Source organism: Odontesthes bonariensis, chromosome 10 (genome assembly GCF_027942865.1).
Source record: "Odontesthes bonariensis isolate fOdoBon6 chromosome 10, fOdoBon6.hap1, whole genome shotgun sequence".
NCBI classification, from domain to species: Eukaryota; Metazoa; Chordata; class Actinopteri; order Atheriniformes; family Atherinopsidae; genus Odontesthes; species Odontesthes bonariensis.
The window spans coordinates 29,409,230-29,431,261 of NC_134515.1; the positions used below are offsets into that span (position 1 = coordinate 29,409,230).

The 22,032-nt window shown below is 39.7% G+C and overlaps 2 protein-coding genes across 3 annotated transcripts in view; both read right to left on the bottom strand.

The window, feature by feature from the left end:
- Positions 1–1,090: 1,090 nt before the first annotated feature.
- Positions 1,091–14,071, bottom strand: cs (citrate synthase). The gene is made up of 11 exons (XM_075475190.1): positions 13,903–14,071; positions 11,087–11,137; positions 10,654–10,761; positions 10,014–10,079; positions 9,440–9,571; positions 5,950–6,138; positions 5,519–5,718; positions 4,541–4,670; positions 3,716–3,817; positions 3,266–3,475; positions 1,091–3,173 (listed from the first exon to the last, which is right to left on the bottom strand). The coding sequence occupies exons 1-11, from the start codon at positions 13,951–13,953 to the stop codon at positions 3,003–3,005; spliced, it is 1,410 nt and encodes a 469-aa protein (XP_075331305.1). The 5' UTR covers positions 13,954–14,071; the 3' UTR covers positions 1,091–3,002.
- A 620-nt stretch (positions 14,072–14,691) lies between these two features.
- Positions 14,692–22,032, bottom strand: part of LOC142389938 (inactive dipeptidyl peptidase 10) — a 33,507-nt gene continuing 26,166 nt past the window's right edge. For both annotated transcript variants that reach the window (XM_075475192.1, XM_075475193.1), the window contains 10 exons: positions 20,939–21,057; positions 20,809–20,856; positions 20,432–20,530; positions 18,994–19,060; positions 18,648–18,842; positions 18,487–18,541; positions 18,296–18,395; positions 18,139–18,197; positions 15,944–16,016; positions 14,692–15,849 (listed from right to left, as the gene is read on the bottom strand). In XM_075475192.1, the coding sequence (XP_075331307.1) occupies positions 15,632–15,849; positions 15,944–16,016; positions 18,139–18,197; positions 18,296–18,395; positions 18,487–18,541; positions 18,648–18,842; positions 18,994–19,060; positions 20,432–20,530; positions 20,809–20,856; positions 20,939–21,057 (1,033 nt within the window). In that variant the 3' untranslated portion in view covers positions 14,692–15,631. The remainder of the gene's footprint in view (positions 15,850–15,943; positions 16,017–18,138; positions 18,198–18,295; positions 18,396–18,486; positions 18,542–18,647; positions 18,843–18,993; positions 19,061–20,431; positions 20,531–20,808; positions 20,857–20,938; positions 21,058–22,032) is intronic.

Sequence of the window (22,032 nt, forward strand, 5' to 3'; positions counted from 1 at the left end):
TACTGTCACAAACTTTAACATTTAACATGCTGAGGCCTGGGGAGTCTGAGATGTGGCTCTTGTGTACTTTGCATTTTCTCTGATCATTGTGTGGTCTGACTTTAGGTTGAACTTGCTGGGACGTCCACAACGGGACTGATTGTCAAATGTCTTGAAGAATTTCCACTTGTGAATAATCTCTCCGACTATAGAATGATGGAGTCCAACTAGTTAATAAAAGAAAATAATCTTACAATCTTTCACAGATTGATGGGCAGCAACAATTTCTTCTTTAATCAATTAAAAAAAAAAAAAAAAAAGATTTACCCAAAAGTTTGTAGTATTTTATTTTTTTTCTTCTAGGCTTCGAGGGTCCCACAGTACTTCTCGTGTATAGAGCAAGAAAATTAAAAGTTAAATTTCCTTTGAAGGTCGTTGCTGATGTCTTTCCTCCATGGCGATGTGTCAACACACACCTGAATGCTCCAGACCAGCAAACTGTCAAAAACATCTGCTCTTATAAATAATGACAAGGTCAATCATTTTTGTAGTTTATTTGAGGTCATAGTTACACTTTAAGAGCTCAGTAAGACTTCATTAAATCCTGATAAATACCCCTCAGTGAATACTCTTATTCAGACTTGAAAGAGGGTGTACTTTCTTTTTTAGCAATACATTAGTATCCTTTTGAAGTTCTGTAGTTCCAATTTCCTTTGTTGCATAGCATAGTGGAAAGAGGGACGCAGCTGACCGTCATGCAACCGGAGTGGGGTTATGGTATGTGGGCCAGTTATTAATAACTGGTGCATGTGAGCTGGGCATTTGCATCATCATCTTTTCACGAACGTGAAGATTGCATAACTGAAAGACAAATTCAAGCCCTGCACCACCAGTCACAAGAGATACCAATATTGTAAGTAATACGGATAACACGTAGTTAGCCGAAGCTGTATATGCCAGAACAGGTTCAACTGGATTTTACATTTCTGATGAGGGCTCCAGAGAGGAGATATTTCAGATCATTAAATTTTCATGAAAAGTAAAGCTATTAACCCCCCGTTCCCCAAGCTTAATCATAAAAAAATAAATAAAATAAAAAAGACCAAACAGGTGTTATTAAAAACCTTTATTTTTCAATTTTTGTTAGGTTTTCCAACAAGTGCTTTCTTGCCCATTTGACCCATCCAGCCCCATCCCCCAAGTGTTTCTCCTTTGAAACCATCTGCGATAAGTTTTCCCAGTTATATACAACCTTTATGCTCCTCTACGATCAAAATAACCCCATCTCGGACGACCTGCCTCGTGGAAGAACACAATAAAACACAAAGACATGCCTGATAAAGCCTGAAAGGAGACAGAAATGTGCAGAGCGAATCAAACATCTGTGTGAACTACTGACGAGCAAAGCAAAAGGACTGTTTGGAGAAAAAGGCAAGAACTTAAACTACACTAACATGGAGTGTTGATGAACCCAGAACTTAAAAGCAAGCTTGAAATGTTCAAGTGAAACCACTTGAAAAACAGCATCAGCTAAGCCAACAAAGCTAGGCAAGAAACTGTATGTACAAGATAGCTGCAGTTTTTCCTTTTTTGTTCGTTATCAGAATTACACAGTGGCCAGTGAGACTAAGCGTTACACTGAGACAGGACACTTATTACAGAGTTGGTAAACTGTGGTACTCTTTGTGGTTATTACTAGCAAGTGATCGCATAGAGCTCATACATTCAAGCTATACATATATATACCTATGTACACAAAGTATAAATAAAACCACAAAATGAGAACCCAAAGACGAGATTTATACATTATCCACACCAAAAAAAAGCACCTTTGTAAAAAAGGTACACAATCGACCTGGTAGGGTTCTACTGCTACAAATGAGGAAATCCAATCAAGCAAGAGCTCGTTTCGGAGTAGTTGATTTTTCAAGGACTCTCCTGTGGGGATGAACTTAGAAACGCACCTAAATACGACGGGGACAACTACAGAATCCCCCTATCCCACTTTTTATTCAAGCTTGCTCTTAAGGATACACTACAGGGCTGCCAATTACAACACCCTTTGCTCAGATTGTTATTACTGTACATTATTCTTGATTATCTACCATTCATAAGACCCTTTGAGCACAGGCTCATTTAAAATAGAGAAGTTAAAAGGGGGGGTCTACATACACAAGACAGTTATTTTGATCATAGAGGTATTACAGGTCATCTTTAAAACAACAAAAAAAAAACTACAAGTTGGAGAAAAAGGGGGGGATTAAAGATTTAAAGGGGCAGTATCTTTTAACCGACTTCATGTCTTGGAATATTTTTCTTGGCAGAATGCGAATTGTTTTATTGCAAGGACCTTTTTTTTCTTCTTCTTCTCTAAACTGGAGTGTTCATATACGTGGGAGTGAAACGCACGGAACAACTGAATGTGATGATAAGATTGCATAGAAGAAAAATAAACTTGAGTTTTATTTGATGGTCTTTTGCGTGGGAATATCATTCAAAGACAAAAAAAAAAAAAATCACGTAATTAGCCAAAGCAGCAGAAGCTTAGCAAGATATTTCAGAGCAGATCTTTTAACAAATACAATAGAAAGTGTAGTTCACTCCCACAATTCCCTTTGAATGCCACTGCCTATTCATAGTTCAGAATCGGTGCCCAATGAGAAACATGCAGGCAATGCTCAGGGGAAATCTTTGAGATGCTAGCAGACGTAAGTCTTATGTATAATTTGAGCCTACTAAAGGTTATGGATGTATGTATCTGAAGTTTGTACCTCTCATATTCCAAATATGCAGACGTGCTGGGAAAACTTGTCATTGGTTAAAGAAATACACTGCAACACTGATGGTGTGACAATTTAAAAGGCCCTTCTTTTGTGAAATAACTGTAAAAGCGTACTGTCTCTTTGAATCCCATTAAATCCCAGGGGTTGGAAATGACAGAGGGTCAACTGATGTCTGCCTTTCGATATTTCCACATCCTCCCACCCTTCTCACTAACCCCCAGCTCCATTTCAGGTGGCGCTTCAACCTGACTTTGCACCAACCAGAGTCATCAGTCCATCTGTGCTCATGGACTTGGGGCGCTCCAAGGGGAAGCCCAGGGCTCTACTCCACACCAGCTGAGCCAGGACGCCAAGAGCACGAGACACACCGAAGAGAACAGTGTAGTAGTTCATCTCTGTCATTCCGTAGTACTGCACACACAGGGGGACACAAAGTCAGTCAAGCCGACATCTTGAGGCATTTCAATCAGATGGCTAATGTTGAATTACATCGCGTGTCTTACCTGCAGCAGCACTCCACTGTGAGCATCCACATTGGGCCAAGGGTTTTTGGCCTTGCCCTGTTCCAGGAGCACATTGGGTACAATCTTGTAAAGCTGGGCAACCATCTTAAACATGGGGTCATTGGGCAGATGCTTCAGGGCAAACTCGCGCTGGCAGGTGTAACGCGGGTCAGTCTTCCTAAGGACAGCGTGGCCATAGCCTGGCACCACCTACAGCCAACACAGCAAAAATCCCATTTTATAATGTGCTAAAATACTACTATTCCAAATACTGCTGTAATCTTTCACTTTTCACTGTAGCATTTTTTTAGTTAATGAGATTTGAAAGCAAAAAGGACGACAGTCAGCCAGCAGTATGGCAGATAAGACAATGACCTCCCTACGAGGCTTCTCACGACTGAATTTATGATGATATCTAGCATTGTTTAAGGATGTATGTTGTGTCCTTACCCTTCCAGACTTGAGTGTGTTCCAAATATAATCCCTCATCCTTTCATCAGACACCTCTCCTCCCAGCTCCTTCTGCAGGGCAGTCAGCCACACCAGCACCTCCTGTAAGATGAAACCGAATTTATGTTAAGTTTTACATCTGTTACAAATTAAATTATAATTTCAACCACTTATTTACAACAGCTAAATATGCATATACCAGAATTTAGCAAAGTATTAATGGCTAAAATGATCTAACTTTTAGCCATTTAAAAAACCCTGTTCGTGTGTGCTCTGAGAAAAAAATTCAAACTATCTGGTTTGTTATTTAGAAAAAGACACTATAGACATTTCAATGCCAGTGAAACTGAATGAGAAACACAACATTTTAAATTGGAGTGTGGGCAGCTGAATCACATGATTGTATTAAATTAGCTAATGATAATTGATATAGACATTTTGCTACAAAGAAAGTCTTAAAATTCAACACTGAAGCAGCCTGTGAGAGCTGGAAGCATCAAATCATTTTCATTGTCAGAGCTGTTTTTTCTGAAAATGTTGACGCTGAACTCCCTTTGATGTATTTTAACAACACATGACAGGGCATCAAGTGACAACTTTTCCAAGTTAGTAGGAAAATTACAGGTTCTACTAATAATATGCAGTGTTACTGTAGGATGTGACAGAATCACAACAGGACCTTGAGACCCAAGTGAAATTCAGTCAACATTGCTAGTAACATCTGTAATGTTCCTCCTGTCACATTTAAATGTTCTCTGGGTGAGAGACTTAGAGGAAGGCTACTTGTGAATTTCCTAAGAATGAACTGATCTGATGTGTACAAACCTGATTGGCCAGACCGTGCAGAGGACCAGCGAGACCATTCATGGCTGCGCTGAAGGACAGGTAAGGATCAGACAGGGCACTCCCTACTAGGTGGCTGGTGTGGGCACTGACATTGCCTCCTTCGTGGTCACTATAACATTCCACAAAAACAAAAGAAAAAAAAAATTATAATTGGGTCATTTCAAATCAAACCCGTTAACTCAGCCATTTAAAAAAAAAAAAAAAAAAAAAAAACCAAAAGCAATGTCTAAAGCAGCTTGAGACTTGAGTTTTTTGCTGTAGTTGTGCATGCGACTGACACATTTCAGTACATAGTTGCAAACAGCATTTGTTGCGCACTGAATGCTGGCCGTCAACAGACTCTGCGTATCTGAACACCACAGTGCATTTGTGAACCATAATGTCTCGATGTAATCATTTCATCCACAACATAATGTGCCATTTTCATTGCACATATCTAGAGGCATTTTGATTAGACAACCCGGTGTGTTAAATAAAAAGAATTTGGTGTGCTATGTAGCAAATTCACGACAGTTGGAGTACTGTCACCACACCAGGACTTTCAGCTCATGACTGAATTTGACAGGGTACCACTTATACCTGCAGATTCCCACTTAGTTAAATCATTCATCATTAATAATGTTTTGTGACTGTCTTGTTAAGAACCAAATGCTTTTAACAGCTGTGAAGCCGTTCAATGTTGATATTGGATCACATTTTTTAATGCTCATTTTATATTTTATAATCATTTTCATAACTTCCTTGTAAAATTGAGGATATCATGTGCTGGCCCTTAATAAATGGTCCCTTTAAACTGAATTCAGCATTCAAGATAATAAATTAATGAAACTACACGACTCTGACCATAGCGACGAGTGTCAGAAACGGGATAAAGCCAAAAAATGTGACAAATCAATTTTAAAAAAAAAAACAATAAAATCTGCTTTATGATCTCTAAAGATGTGTTTAAAGTTTCACCTGTGGATGGTAAGGTAGAGCCTCATTAGCTCAGTGAACTGGGTATCACTGTAGCCCAGCATGTTGGTGAAGTTGTGGGACCAGTCCAGGTTGGAGTCGATTGCTCCGATGCTGCTGCCTTCACGATAGAGGTTGCGGTAGATCTTAGCAGCAATGCAGGGCAGCTTAGCAATTAAGTCCATGGAGTCTTCATAGACAAACTAAAGAGAGAAAAAAAATGGTAAATGAATTACAAAGAGTACATCTGACCAGACCAAACAAAGTCGAAAGCTATGCCAACAGCTCCGTGAGAATGCATCGCGGTGTCTGCAATAAACTGTTTTAAAATTGATTAAATCATTTAAGGTCACTTCCTGTATTCCAGATATTTCCATCCCTGATGCTAAGCCCCTATTCAATAGAAGAAGATGAGTGTGAAGATGTAAACTCGCCTCCCAATACTTGGACTTGTGGACTCCCTCAGAGTAGGCCCGCGCAAAGCCGCTCTCACTGTTCAGAGCCGTGATCGCGGCACTGAACTGAGACATGGGGTGCAGGTTTGTGGGGAAATTATCCAACATGGTGACAACGTGAGAGGGGAGTGCTGCTCTCTTTGCCCACTCTTTGGACACCCAGTTCACCTAGAGAAAAAAAAAAGGCGCACACGATATAAGTGGATCGTGAGACACACACACACACACAAAATAATGATAATCTTTTTTTTTCCTTTTTCTTCCTGAATAACGAGAAAGTCAAAAACAGATTAACTAAACTCTTGGGTGGGAACAAAGGATAAAGATGTAAAAGCTATTCTTTTCGTGAAAAGTTACAATCAGCTATCAGTTTTTGGAATTATCTTCATATCACTCTTGAAGAGGATTGCAGACAGCAATAAAAACCCTACAGATTGTGTCAAAGCTTTGACACGACTGGTAGATAGGCTCAAGCTGTGGGTGAGTATCTCTGAAACAGCTTTCAAGTAGTTCTCATAAGTATCTAGCACTACTACTACTACTAGCACTAAACTAGTCTGGTTTGTCCCTCAATCAGTTGAAACATTGTTGTAGCAAAGATGACGATGATTATACACACAGGGTTTCTGCAGGGTTTAGTCAGTCAAATTTAAGACAATTTAAGACCTTTTTATGACCATGATAATTTAAATTTATGACCTACACGAATTATGAGAAATAACTTTAGTCGATTCCTTTAAAAAAATCTTTTTTTTTTATTTACTTAACAACTGTAAACAACTGTACCATGTACAACTGTAATAACTGTTACAACTGTAACAACTGTAAACTGTACCACTGTAAATGAACAACTACTGTCTACATGCGTCTCAGTTCGTCCCCTTTAACGGTGACGTTAAATTAGCACAGCCAATTTTTCCTTGCTTGCCCGTCTGAGGGCATTTAATTTTGAAAGGAGCTGGGCCATCCTTGACCCCGATTTGCCCTCAGCTTCCTCTGCCAGCATGTCTGCCTCTCTGGCGAGACATTGCACTTTTCTAGTTCAAGTTCAAGGAAGTATCACCATGTATTGACTAGGCCTGCATGTTTATCAAGTATATCCATGAGGACTGTTTCTGACAATACACCCACCCCATGCAGTTGATGAAACAAATTAAACTATTATGGCCAGGATTGTATTCTATTCTATTTATAGCCGGGCCTCAAATAATAGCTGGGTGCATGGTCTATTCGGGCAAATAAAGGCCGCCCCCAAAATACAAGCTGGGGTAATAACTGCCTACCAGGGCTATCAGTTGTTCGGAAAAGTTCGGCAACGTCTTCGTTCCCGCTGTACGACTGGTGTTTCGTAACGGTGTTCAACACCCACAGGACCTCCGCTTTCGACGTGGATGTTGATCCGAAAGCACCGTGTGTGGCGGCTGGAGCGAGACTAACGGAATGCTGTGCTGAGCTTGGACCGGGTAGTGACGGAGAACAAAACTGAGTGATGGGCTGCACCCGCTGCAAACCTTGTACACAGATTTTATGCCTCTCTGATTTAGCATGTGAATTCAAGGCTTTAATGCCTAAACTGGAGAGCTCCAATGTCTTTTTGCACAGAGTGCAATAGGCTTGGTATCTATTGTTCTCGACGGGCTTAAGCCAATTCTTAAACGCACCGTCTTCTAGCCATAACACGTTAAATGTGCACTTCCCCATTGTGATATGCCGATAGGTTCACTAATCCACTAAGACAGTAAAAGCTAAGACACAATACGAGCTAGGCTAAGTAGACCTTGCGACCATAGACCAAGGCTACATGATCAGAACACCGGCAGTGAAGCTCTGAAGTTCGCGGGGCTTTCTATGGAAGTGCTACACTGGCGCATGGATCTTGAAGTTCACGCGATACCACCCAGATTCCTCAGAACTGCAACAGTAGCCTAGCTTGCTAGCTTGCTAGGCTACTGCAACAGGCGAAACGGATGAATAAGACGTGGCGAAATGTAATTTATGACCTTGTATGGAAAATCTGGATGTTTTTATGGCCTAAAATTCTTCTTATTAAATTTATGACGTTTTATGACTTTTTATGACTCCGCGGAAACCCTGTACACATCTGCGTTCACTCCCTGACTACTGCAATCCTTTTCAGCCATCTAAATATGAAATGCCAGAACAGCATCCAAACAGGTCTGTACAGTGTGACATAAAACATGGCTGTGCTAAGAATTGATCTGCCCTGTAGCTTTGGTTCTATGGGCAGATTTAGCCACAAAAAAAAAAAAAAAAAAAATCTTGTTTTGAATCTCGTTTGGGGAAAAAAAAAAAATCAAAATCAATCAAAAAATCCTTCTGTATGTCTACGATGGTACCACGAATACCCTTCCTGGTAGTTGTAGTCAACTGTGATCAGTGATTAATGTTATGTCCTCACGGTCGCAGCTTCACGCTCTGCCCCATGCAGCTGGGTTGGCACAGGTACACAGTGGCTAACGTTACTCCCACGAGCCAACAAACATGAATAGATTATTATTTTTTTTTTTTTCAACCTGTTTGCGTTGAGAACACGAAGCGAACAAAAGACACCCTGGACGACACAGACAACAACGTAAATGAAGTGAACGAGGACCCACCGACACCGACCGAAAACGCGCCAACGACAAAAGTGAAAGCTAAAACGTAGCTACAACACCGAGTGGGAGCAGGAGTTTGCCTGGCTAAAGTTCGATGTGACAAAGCAAGTAACGTAATGCTCCTATTGTCAGACAGCACCGCTTAAAATAATAAAGGATAACCCCTATGTTGTGGGCAACCGCATATTAAAGAAAGACAACGTGTGTTATACATTGTTGTATTACATTATGTATATATGAATTACACTTGCTGATGTTACTGTGCAAGTGATGAGCTGCATTAATTGTCCTCTGTAGAGGTTACAGGCATTTTTAGGGTGTGCTACAACTCTCTGGTCCTGTGCTAAAAAACTATCACCCTCTGTAGCACTAGTGCTATGTGCTGAAAAAGTTAACGTACAGCCCTGATCCAAATCAACTTAAATACTGTTGCCAAGTCATCTAAATGCTTTAATGTTACAGAATCTGTCTCTTATTTGCATATCAGTCACTTTACATTACATTACATTACATTACGGTCATTTTGCAGACGCTTTTAACCAAAGCGACTTACAATAAGTGCGTTCAACATCGGTAGGCAAAAGAACTTCAGGTCACAAGAAATCGTTCTCTATTTGAAAGAACCTTGTGGCTTTTGCTCTAAGTTGTTTTTTTTTAAACCCTCTTGTCGAGTGACTTGTAATGCTGTCAGCGGAAAAAATATTTAATATTTCTTAAGTATAAAAGGATATTCTGATTTGAAAAAGATTTCCAGTGCTTGGACAATCTAACAAGCAGTATCCACAGAAAGGAGCGACAATCTACTCGCTGAGCTTCAGGTGCACGATGTTTTACTACTTTCTCCCACTCACCTGCTCGTCAGTGGGCACCTGACCTGTGACCAGCAGCCAGAAAAGGCCCTCAGGCAGTGGCTCCTCACCTCCTGGAGCTTTAGGCAGCAATTTCTGACACTCTGGAATGCTGTAACCTCTGAAGCGGATGCCCTGTACATCAATGGACAGAGAGAAAAAGATCGAATTGTGGGTTAGGATAGCTGAACACACGGTCAAGCTATCCTGAGATGCAACTGAAATGTGAAGCCTGGAAACTCTAACCCCCAACAAAATGTGACAACTATGTCACTCTGCAGGTGATAACTTTTACTTTGAACTATTGCTATGTTCCATTTTTCTACCGATGGCATTTCTACATATCAAAACTCAACCCTTTGTTTTTATGTGACCAAGATAAATACAAAGTGAGGTATTACAGTTGATAGAACAGTACTTTTGCAGAGCCTATTAATGAAGGAATTAATCAATAAAGATAATACTTCTAGGTTAACTGAAACTTAGTTTTGCAAATCTGTTCAATTCCTCTGCTGGTTAAAACCAACGCTGACAAATGTACAGTATTGGCCATTATCAGTGTAGGTGTAAAGCTCACCTCATCAGGATCCAACACAGAGGTTTCATATACCAGACCTTTCATCCCTCTCATGCCTCCATAGACCTATGAAAAGAACAACAATTTGTCAACAACACAGTGCATTACATTCTAAAATTGCCTTCGTAACATTGGGTTTGTACTACCCGATGCTACAATTTTAATATCTTATCATCAGTTGTTTTGCCACATTTTTCAGTCCCTAAAGACTGAACTAAGATTAATTAAATGAAAAGAATAGGTACATTTCTCTTCAATCCAGATGGAAACCACCCATTATGCTTTATTGCAGTGGTGTAAATGAACGTGAGTCCACTTGTGCCCGTTTAAGATTGGAAGTTTACAGCAGAGGTTTGAGTGACTCAGCTGAAATAGCTCTGTTGGCAGGAATCAGTTCATATTGTGACCTCTGAGGGAGACGACCGCACAGTGATACCTGACACAGTAAACAAACCAGGGAAGGCCTTAATGGATTATGTGACGCTACCATGCCACTAATCTTTACTATGGTCAATGGCCTACATGCCCCTCCCTAAAATTAACTAGGAGCCCAGCTCCCTCTTCAACTGACATTTGTTTCTTTTTTCCTACTCTCTCGATATACAACATCATGGTATTAAACATTGCAAAAGTTACTCACCATATCAACAGTGACCTGACCTATGTTGGTTTTGCCATACTGTTGTTTGAAGCTCTTGATCCTGGTCTGTTCTTTTGGGATAAGGTCTGCCAGAACATCCTTCAGATTCTGTAGTAAGAAAAAAAAAAAAAAAAAAAGAATAAACAATATCTTGCTGAGGGAATAAAAAAAGAAAAAGAGGGAATTAAAAACAAAAAAAACTTCCTTTAATGTGGCTTGAAGCTAAGCAGACTATGTAAGCATTTCTGAAAACAATTGATCTGTGGATGTAGCTCCACAAAGGTCAACATGTTCTGCTGACACTCAAGAGATCACAGGGTAAAAAAAAACAGAGCCTCTTCCTACTGCAGCACACATTTCTCCACTTTAATTATAAAACTGTTCAGAGAAATCTGAGGCAAGCAGAAAACTAAACGTAAATCAGTGTACTTACTGTTGTCGATGCGCTGGCATTTCTGGCAGCCACAAATAAGTTAGTGGCATTCTGTGGATTGGACAGAGAAGGAGTATAATTCTGATTATCAGAACAAAAACAATAACAACACAAACTACTGACACGAATGTGATTCCCCATTAGTTTATGAGTTAAGTAAATGTAGCCTTGTCAAATACAGAAAATGGCACATAAACAGATCAATAAATGGATCGTTAGAATTCCAACTTCTTTCTAACAGATTATTGATCCAAGTTTCCATTTTTATCTTTGTGGTCCTGTTCTTTTCTGTTCACCTTTGATGTGAAGATGTTCCTGGTTATACAAATATTGCTTCACCTTTATAAATAACTAATGTCATGCTGTCCACAGTGTCGAGATCAATGAGCAATTCATGTGCTTATGTCTTCTAATATTCTAACAATGGCATAAGACATTCACAAACAATATTTCTTGAGCTTAGGAATGTTTTCATTAACACCTTTTAATTATTTTCATATATTAACAAAGCATCTTAAAACTGTTGGCAAACATCCTACCCTAAGAGGCATCCCAGGTTCAAAGGTGAGCTTAATCAATCACAACCTTTCATTATTTCCATCTTAGCTGATGAAATCAAATATTAGCAAATGTTTCCTACTTTCATGGCAGTTTATCATCCGAGTGTCTATTCTGACATCTTAACACTTCATAAACATTAAAGTCCCAGACAATGTTGAAATGAAATATTTCTGAGAGAGCAAACTATTTTACTGTAATCAACATGGCTTGATAACACCCTTGCTGCATGGAGTGACAGTAATAGGTAGTTGAGCCATCTAATGCTGAGCACTTTAACAGGATTCTTCTATCAGCTTATCAACCTCTACCTTACCTTCCCTCAATGGATGAGGGAAGAGTCTGGGGGAGGAAGTGGACTCTCAATCAGATTTCCCCCCCCCCCCCCCCCGACCACAAATGAATGGGATCAAGCTAAGGCCCCCAGTCAATGCACTCTCTTTACACAGCTGAGAAAGAGATTACTCAACAGCTTGGTGTTTTATATATATATATATATATATAGCACTAGTTTCACTCCGTCACCCCCAAGTAAAATGAGACCGAGTAGAGCAACAACATTCACAGAAGGTTAAAGGGGTCAGTCTCAAAAAGCTGTGTTTAGGAAAAAAACATGCAACTTGATTTTGTTACTAGTAACTAACATTTTCTATTGTTAACAAATGAACCTGTTCCGTTTTCTGGAAAAGGTAAAAATGTCCACAAACACTTTATTTCTCAGCCTCCAACCTTTTGAATACATTTTAAAGGTTAAACCTTCAGCTGTTACTGTAAACTAACTTTGCCCTCAAGCTCATCTAAATGCATTGTTTTAAATATATACTCATACACATGCTGGATCAGGTCTAAATGGAATAAGCAAAAGACACAACCCAGTTTAAAGATGAAATATTAGTTTTGGTAAAAATATACAATATAGCATTTCACAATACTAAGAACAGACAAGTTTTCACAGAGAATAAGTTGAATCCCCATGCTAACTCATTTTGTGCATTTTAAAGATACGACTGACGTTTCAATATTCCAAACTTACTGAGAAGCCTCAAAGGCACACTTTTCTTAAATACTAAATTGATCTGAAGCAAAAAAAAAAAAAAAAAAAAAAAAGGATCACAGGACTCAAATTTCACCCAATCCAACTGTGACTCACAAAAACCTCTATCATAGTTCGGAGTTATAAGATGTTAAGCAAGTGCAAGAACAGCTCACTATTAAACCTCGTGCGCAGAGATAACAAATGATAAGAGAAACAAGCTTAGTGTGTCAGAGGCCAGCTCTACACACATGATGCACCTCACTTTGAAATGAGTTCATGCAAGGTGGGAAACCATTAAGTCACCAATTACATTCTCCAGGGTGGATCATTTGAAAAGTTACTGTAAATATTTCAGTAGTAAGTGACATCTTGATACTAGGGTCATCAAGGTGAGTTCAGTGGCGGAAGATAGTAGATTGCAGTCAGTGGAAGGCAACTCACTTGATGGACTTTATTGGCAGCGTTTCAGCAGGTTGGCCAACGCATATGACAGGTGATATAACTATTAGTTATACAGACAACTAATACATTTATGTGATCTAATTACAAACAAGATTGATCAGGTTCTTCCATTCAGGACTATATTTTTCTATTATATTAAATGACTCTAAAGGAATACAAAACACCAGTTTTACAGCATTCTTTAAATGTTGGGTCCATACAATGTATGTTGCAGACATAATCATATGAGAAGGCATTAGATAAATAGTTGAAATCTTAACGTGAAGGTCAACGGGGGTGAAGAATAATGACAAAGTTGGAGCTGAGTTTAAAGGTAATCACAATGTTCGCAAGGGCTCAATCACAATAATGATTTACAAGAACAGAGGACAGAGTAAACCAACTCTTAAGCTCTGAATTATCACGGTCTGATAACCACTGAGGAAACATGTCCAGGCTGTGACTTCACCAGGCCAGCAGAAGAGCAAGCGTTCAAAAGCTAACGCTAGCTAAAAGACGCACGTTCACACACAGCATAAGTTGACGTTTAACATTCACCGTATTACACAACAAGAAATATATGCTATTGTTTAAATGTGTCAAAATGCTTTTAAAAATATCACTCTGAAACTTAGTCAACTGCATTCCACAATGTGGTTGACATGGCTAATGTTAACTACCCTGCTATTACGTTGTTAGCAAGCTAGCCTAAAGTTAGCTTAAAGATAACATCAGCAGATTTGATTAAAAAATAAGAACAGTCGGTTTCTACTTCTCTTACCTTTGAATTTAGAAGTTTAGGTGCTAGCCTGCTGACAGTGAGAAAGGACATTGTGTCTATGTTAAAGTGTTATTTCCACGTATTCTTTACAGCAAAAGAAGCCACTGCCAGTGCACCACGGAGCTGGTTGAAGGTGCCCCTCCAGAAAGTAGAAGGTTGAAGAGGGATTCAGGCCTGCAACTGCCAGTAGTATTGATTGGATGATGGGCTGGAACGTCGAAACAGCGTAGATTAACCTGATTGGTTAAAGTGCGATCAAGTGTATTCTGATTGGATAGGGATCTCGCTTGATTCTTTGACGACAGTTGAACATGTTGGTCGATTCAAGAATAGACTTAACAAGTACCAGTATTTCGCTCACCACAGACGGAGGATCGGTGACGCGGATAGAGCAAGTGGGCTCATTCGTTATGACTATAAATAATTGATAACTTGAATTTAATTATGACCTCATCTCTGACATAATAAAATAAAACATAATGACTGTTATTTGTCGCCAGTTATACGTATATGCAATCGCATGTTCTATACACATTATACTGCTTTGAAAATCCTAAAATCTAGCTACCATGAGCTTTTTTTGTCCACAAACTCATCCTTCCAAATTGCCCTCTTGGATATGCTGTAAAATATAAATAAAAACTTCTAATTATTTTTCAAGGGCTAGCTGTTTGACAAGAGTCAGTGTCATTCTTTTCAAACTGTCTGCATGTGCAGATAGTTTGATCATCTGGCCCATGCACTTGCTTTGAGAATTGTAACGTAATGCCTGAGAAGTTTGTCCAAAGAAATAATTTAATTCTGCAATACACAATAAATGGTTAAAATGACAAGATGTATCAAACCAGAAATGTTACATCCAAATACAGCACAAAGACATCTACATGTTCTTGTAATCACTCTTGAATTGAAGCCTGTGTTATAAATAGTCTCAGGTCCATACTCATTGTCAATCACATAATGCAAATAAAACTAGTGGATAAAATCCACAAAATGTATTTGGCACATTTAGAATGATCTTTATGCTTAATTTTAACTTTATAGGAGCCGGGAACACACTATAAGAATACTAAAATAGTTCTGAATTTACAGTGACATCACCAGGGACCATCTAGAAGATTGGCATTGTAACTTAAGAGTTTACAATTCAGATCTCCTGCATCAGAGCAGTCCCAAATATTTGGTCTCATAAGACTTATTCTGTATGTGATCCTGCAGTTGGTTTATTTAGAAACCTGTATGAAATCACTCAGGCATCTATGCAGTCATTAACTGTTTAAGGCTGTCTTTGCAACATCATCAAGTATTTTCAATGTTTGCAAGTGTGTTCCCGGCTGTTAGCAGATTTTCCACTTTTAAATCTTGTGCGTGAGATTTAAAACCTGCAAAACACACAAAATGCAAGAATCAACATCATGCAGCCATTGTGACATGCATGTTTCAAAATCTTTGTAAACTTTAGGCCGAACCAGTGGCTCTCTGGTCCGTATCATCCCAAGTGATTTTAGTAAACAAACTGGGCCTCAAACATACAGCAGAATACAAGAAATAATTGTGTGCAACATGTAATACAGTACATCAATTTTTCAGAAGTTATAGGAGGTGATCTTTTGGTTTGGTCCCCAGTCCTCTGCTCTTGTGCCTGGTAACATGACCCAAGGTAAAGCATAACATGGCATACAGTTGTCTTGAGAGTCCCTCCAGAAGAAGGTAAAGGGGGCCTCTGGCCTCAGTCATCTTCCTCCTCTTCTTCCTCTAGGAAATCTAGAAGGGCGCTGTGCTTTAGGCAGGTTTGGAGGTAGTTCACCACTGTCCGCTGGAAGTGTTGGATGCTGCGGGGCTCTCTTAGGACATGGCCCTCATCTGGATACAGCTGCAGTGAGTAGTTGGCCTCCACCTTCACCAATCGGCTCAGGAGCTCAGCACTATGCTGGAAGTGTACCCTCGCTTTGGATGAACAGATACACAAGTATATTAATTGTGATATTAAATAACCCAGTAATGAACACAAATATTTTGTATATGCTGTTCGAAACCTCACCATCTGCAGTTCCATGTAGAATAAGGAAGTTCTCTTCTTTGAGCTTGGTAACATCTTCCAGTAAAGAGGCAGTCTGAAAAAGCATTTTATTACAACATGAATGATTTGCTGGGAGTATCTCATTCTATCTTGCAACAAATCCAGCCTTAATTAAAGGGGAAGTTTTTTTTTTTTTAAATCTGGACCTTATTTCTGGCATAAAATATGTTCATCTACTCACGGTAACAGTTTGGTGAAAGTCGGCGTCCTTTGGACGATAGTTACATTACTTGAGATCCGCGTAGATCCATATAACAGGAGTGAACGGGGCATTGACATACAGCCTCTAAATAAGACATTATCTGTCTTAATTTCACCAATACTTTAAGACGAATGAATGAATAAAAGCGTACTATTGCACTGTTATTTCAGAGCTGCCGTGTTGTTGTTATTAGGGGCTATCGGGGGGCTTTCTACACATGCGTCTACTGGGATGACGTCATCGATGCGCGCCGCTGCCACAGCTTATTTACTCCGTGACGGTAGGCTAACTTCACACAGAGTTTGCTACTGCTAGTTTTGTGCAACATGGCAGGATATTTATCAGATTTTGACGACGTGGACGACAACTTTGAGTGCGATGGACGTCCTTACCGGAGTGAATGAGCTGTGCTGCAGCGGCGTGCGTCGATGACGTCATCCCATTACATGCATGTGTAAAAAGCTTCCCATAAGCCTCCCGATAGCCCCCAATAACAACAACACGGCAGCTCTGAACTAACAGTGCAATAGTACGCGATCATTCATTCATTCAGCTAAAGTATTGGTGAAATAAGTATAGATAATGCTTTATTTAGAGGCTGTATTGTCAATGTCCTGTTCACTCCCCTTTTATGGATATATATATACTCGAGTATTCTAAATATCGTCCAAAGGACGCCGACTTTCACCAAACTGTTATCGGTGAGTAGATGAACGTATTTTATGCCAGAAATGAGGTCCAGGTTTAATGATAATCTGTAAACCGAACTTCCCTTTAAGGATTAACATCATTTTTGTTTTTCATATAATAGTGTCAGCATCATTCATAGAGCCAAAACATCTCTAACTCATCACAACATGGGCACAGGGTGTCTGGGTGTCCTGTGGTGTCTGGACCCAGGCAGATGCGACATTGATCTGGATGGTTCGTGAATTGAGAACTGGGGGGATTCGGGATTCCTTCAGAGTCTTTCTTGTGCAGCTCTTGTAATGAGGCAAGGCGTATTGTTCTGCTGAGGGAGGCCCCTGCTGTTGGTAAGTGCTTCACCCATCAAAGGGTGTGCTTACTCTTTAACAATGTGCAGATTGACTGCTGATATATCAGTGTAGCATCCACAGGAATGCAAGGACTTCATGTTTCCTAGCAGAATATTGCACAGTAACAAGATGTTACAACAACAATGTTGCTCAATTAAACTGTCAGTTGTTTTAACACTGTGGCAGATTGGTGTATAAGTGAAGGTAGATTAAGATACACTCTAAAGCTCCTCTTGAATACACCACTCTTTGAGATGTCTCAAAGTGTGCACCTTTCCTTAATATATAACAATCAGTCATAATATTAAAACTACTGACTGGTAAAAATGACTAACACTGCTCATGCTGTTAAAGCGTGATGTTCTGCTGGAATAACCTGCATCTTGGCATTCACATGGATTTTATGATAAAAGTAATTTACCTAAACATTCTGCAGACCAGTCACTTTCCCCTGGCAATATCACTCACTCACAGCAGCAGCCTCCTCAAGCAGGTAAGCTGTTATCTGTGGGAAGCAAGCCCAATTCACAAAGACTCTATCCTACAACTAACAGGGCCCAAAAGACGAATCTACCACCAGCACCCCAGTATCAGATTTTCCAGAACACCGTCAAATGTTCTATGTCCATGCCCTGACAGGTACAAGCAATTTTTGCAGCCAGCATTAGAAGGGCCTACTCCAAGTCATCAAGTTATGACTGATCAGTGTAAATGGAAAAGATATGATATATACCTCCCAATACAGACCGACAGCTCTGCATGCTATAGCCTCCAAAGCAGCTGTAAATTTCAATCAACGTCTCGCTTAAACATCCTACCCTTAATGAAAACCAAATTCATTGCAGAGTTAAATTGCTAAATTGAAAAAAAAAAAAAGTTAAATTGTTGAACTGAGAGCATTTGCTTTTAAGTCTCACCGAATAAGTATGTTCCTCCTTTGCTGGAAGGCCAAGATATCTTTCTGAAAAGGCAGCACCTGAAAAAACAGTGGAAAATTTAGCTCTGAATTCTCAGCCACATCTAAGTTTGAGTACACTTGAAATGTGAACAGTTCATGGCATGATCTTAACTCACTATAAAGCCTGAAGTCAGTTATTGGTGCCACAGCAGCCGTGCACTGAAAGAGCTTATCTGTTGAAGCTAACATTTTGAGTGTTAAATAACCGCCAAATGCCTGTAATGAGAAGTAAAAGACATTTTTAAAGGGTGCTAGAGCTTTGATGATTTCAAGTGAATTGACTTTCCACATCTAAAAATGCTTTAACCTTTCCATAGAGGGCCATCCGGCGATCATCAATGTAAGGCAGTCCCATCAGCACCCTGTTGGAATTGGAAATATCACACAAGTCCTTTAGTCTTTTGGTTAACAGCCTTTATCCTCACATTTCAGGTATATTGTACTATGTTGCTGTATAACTGCACTGACTCTGCAACTCCAAGATAATCTTTGACCCTCTGCGAGCCAAGCTTCCGTGGATCCACAGTGGTGGTTTTCTGTCCACGCCCGACCCCGCTCCTGCCATCCACCCAGGCCAAGGCCACGTTGTACGTGCTGCAGAGGACCTGAGGCCAGTCGAGGGCAAATTCCTCTGTCACAGATTGCTTGCCAGGGATACCTTCCCTGAGCATCAAGATAAACAGGATAAACAAGAATGGTGATTGGCGTAAAGCTGGGAGGACTAAAGAATATGCTATAGATCATAGGATGAAAATCAGGAGACTTTAAAAGCTGTCCTTTACATGATTGAACATGTCTTTTCAATGGCACTCACGCAATGATGAGGAGTGGGTGGAGGTTCGACTCATAGCCCTGCGGTAGAGATAGTTTCAGGTGAAGATCTAAGGAAAGTAAATAGGGCTTGAGCAATTGTCCATAGATGTTAGGACTTCTACAACAGAGACATTTGGAAAAATATAGAAAACTGCGGGAAAAAGACAGTAATTCTAACATTTAATTGGACTTTTATTTCATTGCAGACAGTATGAACCCAAGATATTTCTTGTTTTGTTTCGTCAACTTAATTTAATTTGTTAATCCGCACTGGGATTTCAGCCCTGCAACAAATTCAAGAAAAGTTGAGAAAGAAGCTTTGTAATATTGGCATTACTTCTTACAACTTAAAAGACGTTCTGGCATTGAGGATTTATTTGGTACCATTATCCTACAAATGCTGCTTAAGATATGCAACTGTATGGGATTGCTGCTGTCGTATCACACATTTCACATTCATTCTCTAAAGGGGACGGGTTAGGACTGCAGACAAGCCAGTTAAGCTCCTGTACCTCCTTTCCACAGCTACGAGTTAGTAATGTGGGAAGAATGCGGTTTTGCTTGGGGTTTTTGAAAAATGCATAACACGACCTTTCCTGAAAACATGTCGTCATCAAGGCAGAATATATTGCTCTAATATCAGAAAGTACTTCTCTGCAGTAACAACTGACACAGCCCCATATTATAATAAATCATGGATTTTGGACTGGTGGCTGATAACAGTCTCAATGGTCCTTTTCCTCTTTGGTCCAAAGCATGCGGCGTCCATTTAATCCAAAAAAGATCTGGAATACCGATTCATCTAACCACAATACACGTTTACACAATGTGATAGTCCATCCCAGATGACTCTGAGCCCACAGACGTTGACACCACATCTGGATAAGATTAAGGCCTGTTTCTGCCCAATAATAGTAGTATTAACCCAGTTTTGTAGTGCATCACAAAGGATTATTTCTCATGGCAAGGGATTGCATGGGCAAGTAATCCTTGTCCATATGATTTTATTGGCTGTTGATGAATGACTTGAATGAATGAATCATTGACAACAGTGTCGGGGGGATCAAAGATCACAGGTGTCCAACTTTGACTTGCGCTTTTGCCCTTTACGCACGGGCATTCCTCCAGAATCCTTAAATATTTAATTATATCATACAGTGTAGAGAAAGAAATATACAACCCGCTTCCAGTCTTTCCTCGTGGAACATTATTTTTTAAAAATCACAATGATTTTCTTACACATTTGTTGACTAACTGGGGTTCTCTGCCCATCTCTGCTCCTCAGATACTCAGCTAATATCATCTAGTAACTTGACAAAGACACTGTCACAAAGACACATCTCAGAATACCACTTAACAAAGTAACATCCAAACAATTACAGATTAAAAAATAAATAAAAAAAATGAACATAAAATAGCCTTTTGTTTGTGTGTTGTACCATAGTTGTCTGCTGGGAGTGTCCTGAACAGAGTCTCTGGGAGCCTTTTGTCCTCTAGAGCTTTAGACAGGGGACTGTTATCCTCCAAAATGACATATCCTAGAAGAGATGACATACCACTGTGTTACAATTTTCTTGTAAACGTCAACACAGACATTACATTGTATGGTTCTTCATAAAATTCTCCTGAGCTCTGTGCTGATTGCTCTAACTGTTAGCGGCAGATAGATGGCAGTGTTCACATGCATGACAATGAATCTATGATTTGGTATGCTTGGATTTATTGCTCTCTGCAGGTTGTTGGGGAAAACTGCAGACAGTCTGAGAGGTTGCACAATATTATCACCACGAGTCAGACATGCAGATGTTACACTCACTGGAGGGGTCCTTTGTACTGTGAACGGTCACTTTAGGGATTCCTGGGCCTGCAGAAATGTTTAATTGACAACACTGTAAAACAGTTAGAAGCTGTGACATTCAAAGCGAGTTTGTACATGTGTGATTTACCCAAACAGTAGAGGATGAAGTGGGTTTGATTAGGGCTGAAAACGGCTTTGAAGAAGTGACACCCATCAATGAGGTTACAGGAGATGCACTGGTGCTGAAACACTCCATTCAGGTCCACACTTTGAAGGAAGAGATAAAGGTTATTGACAAAATCTTTTTAAAAAAATGGATCAGACTAAAGTGGTTTGCTTTGCTTCAGGAAAAGGTCAAATGACTGCCACCCCATTCATGAAAGTATCTTGAGAAAAACTACTCTGCCGTCGACTTCTCAGAAGCATATAGTTCAGTAAGGTTAGACATAAAAGTCATTACACAGATTGCTCTGTTAGACCGAGTCTGTAAATGTCCCTCTCCACTCGACTGCTTACAAATTTCATACAGCACTAATGTCCAGCCAAGTTTAATCTTCCTACCTCCATAAAAGATAACTGTCTCCTCAAGCCCAAAGCGATCTGAGCTAATAGAATTATATGAAATCTGTGAGGCTGACGAGGAAACAGACAAGTTTGTATCACAGGTGAGTGAGGTCTTAACAGTAAGCAAAGCAAAAGTGTGTTTCATGATTGTGCGTCTGAGCTTTTGATTTGTCTGCCACAAATACTAAACCAGAGAACTGAATTCATATGTCAAGATATTTCTGATCACAGCTGCACCCATGTTGTTTGCAGATTATGCACCCTAACAGCATTTCACCTGACATTCTACCACAAGTGAAATATTCATTAAATATCTTGTCAACTTTGCCTCGATTTGCCTTTAAGCTCATCTCAGACTGTTACTGTTACTTACTGTTTAGTAATAGCTTTATTGCCTGATTCATTTTGTAGCTCCATCCTCAGGTAAGAATACAGCAGAATAACATTGTTGCACTGTACAATGCTTTGTGTTTTCTGCTAAATGTTAAGCTGTTAACACGGCTGAAAACTCTGCATTGTTATCAGTCATAGCATGTTACATGACAGGAAAAAAAAAAGTCTCAAAAGAAAACGTGTAATAGGTACATTTATCCATATCACTTCTAATAGGGGGAGTGAAGTTTTGAGCATTTGAAATGGGTCTTTATGAATATCTGAAATGTTCGTTTTAACATGAAA

What these genes read in the sequence shown, in the direction of transcription:
- cs (XM_075475190.1), bottom strand. Translation starts at nt 13,953, where the DNA reads ATGTCCTTTCTCACTGTCAGCAGGCTAGCACCTAAACTTCTAAATTCA. An exon ending in CTGTGTTGGATCCTGATGAG is followed by an intron (nt 9,572 to 10,013) that starts GTGAGCTTTACA and finishes ATTGATGTACAG; the next exon opens with GGCATCCGCTTCAGAGGTTA. An exon ending in TGCACGGTCTGGCCAATCAG is followed by an intron (nt 3,818 to 4,540) that starts GTTTGTACACAT and finishes TTCATCTTACAG; the next exon opens with GAGGTGCTGGTGTGGCTGAC.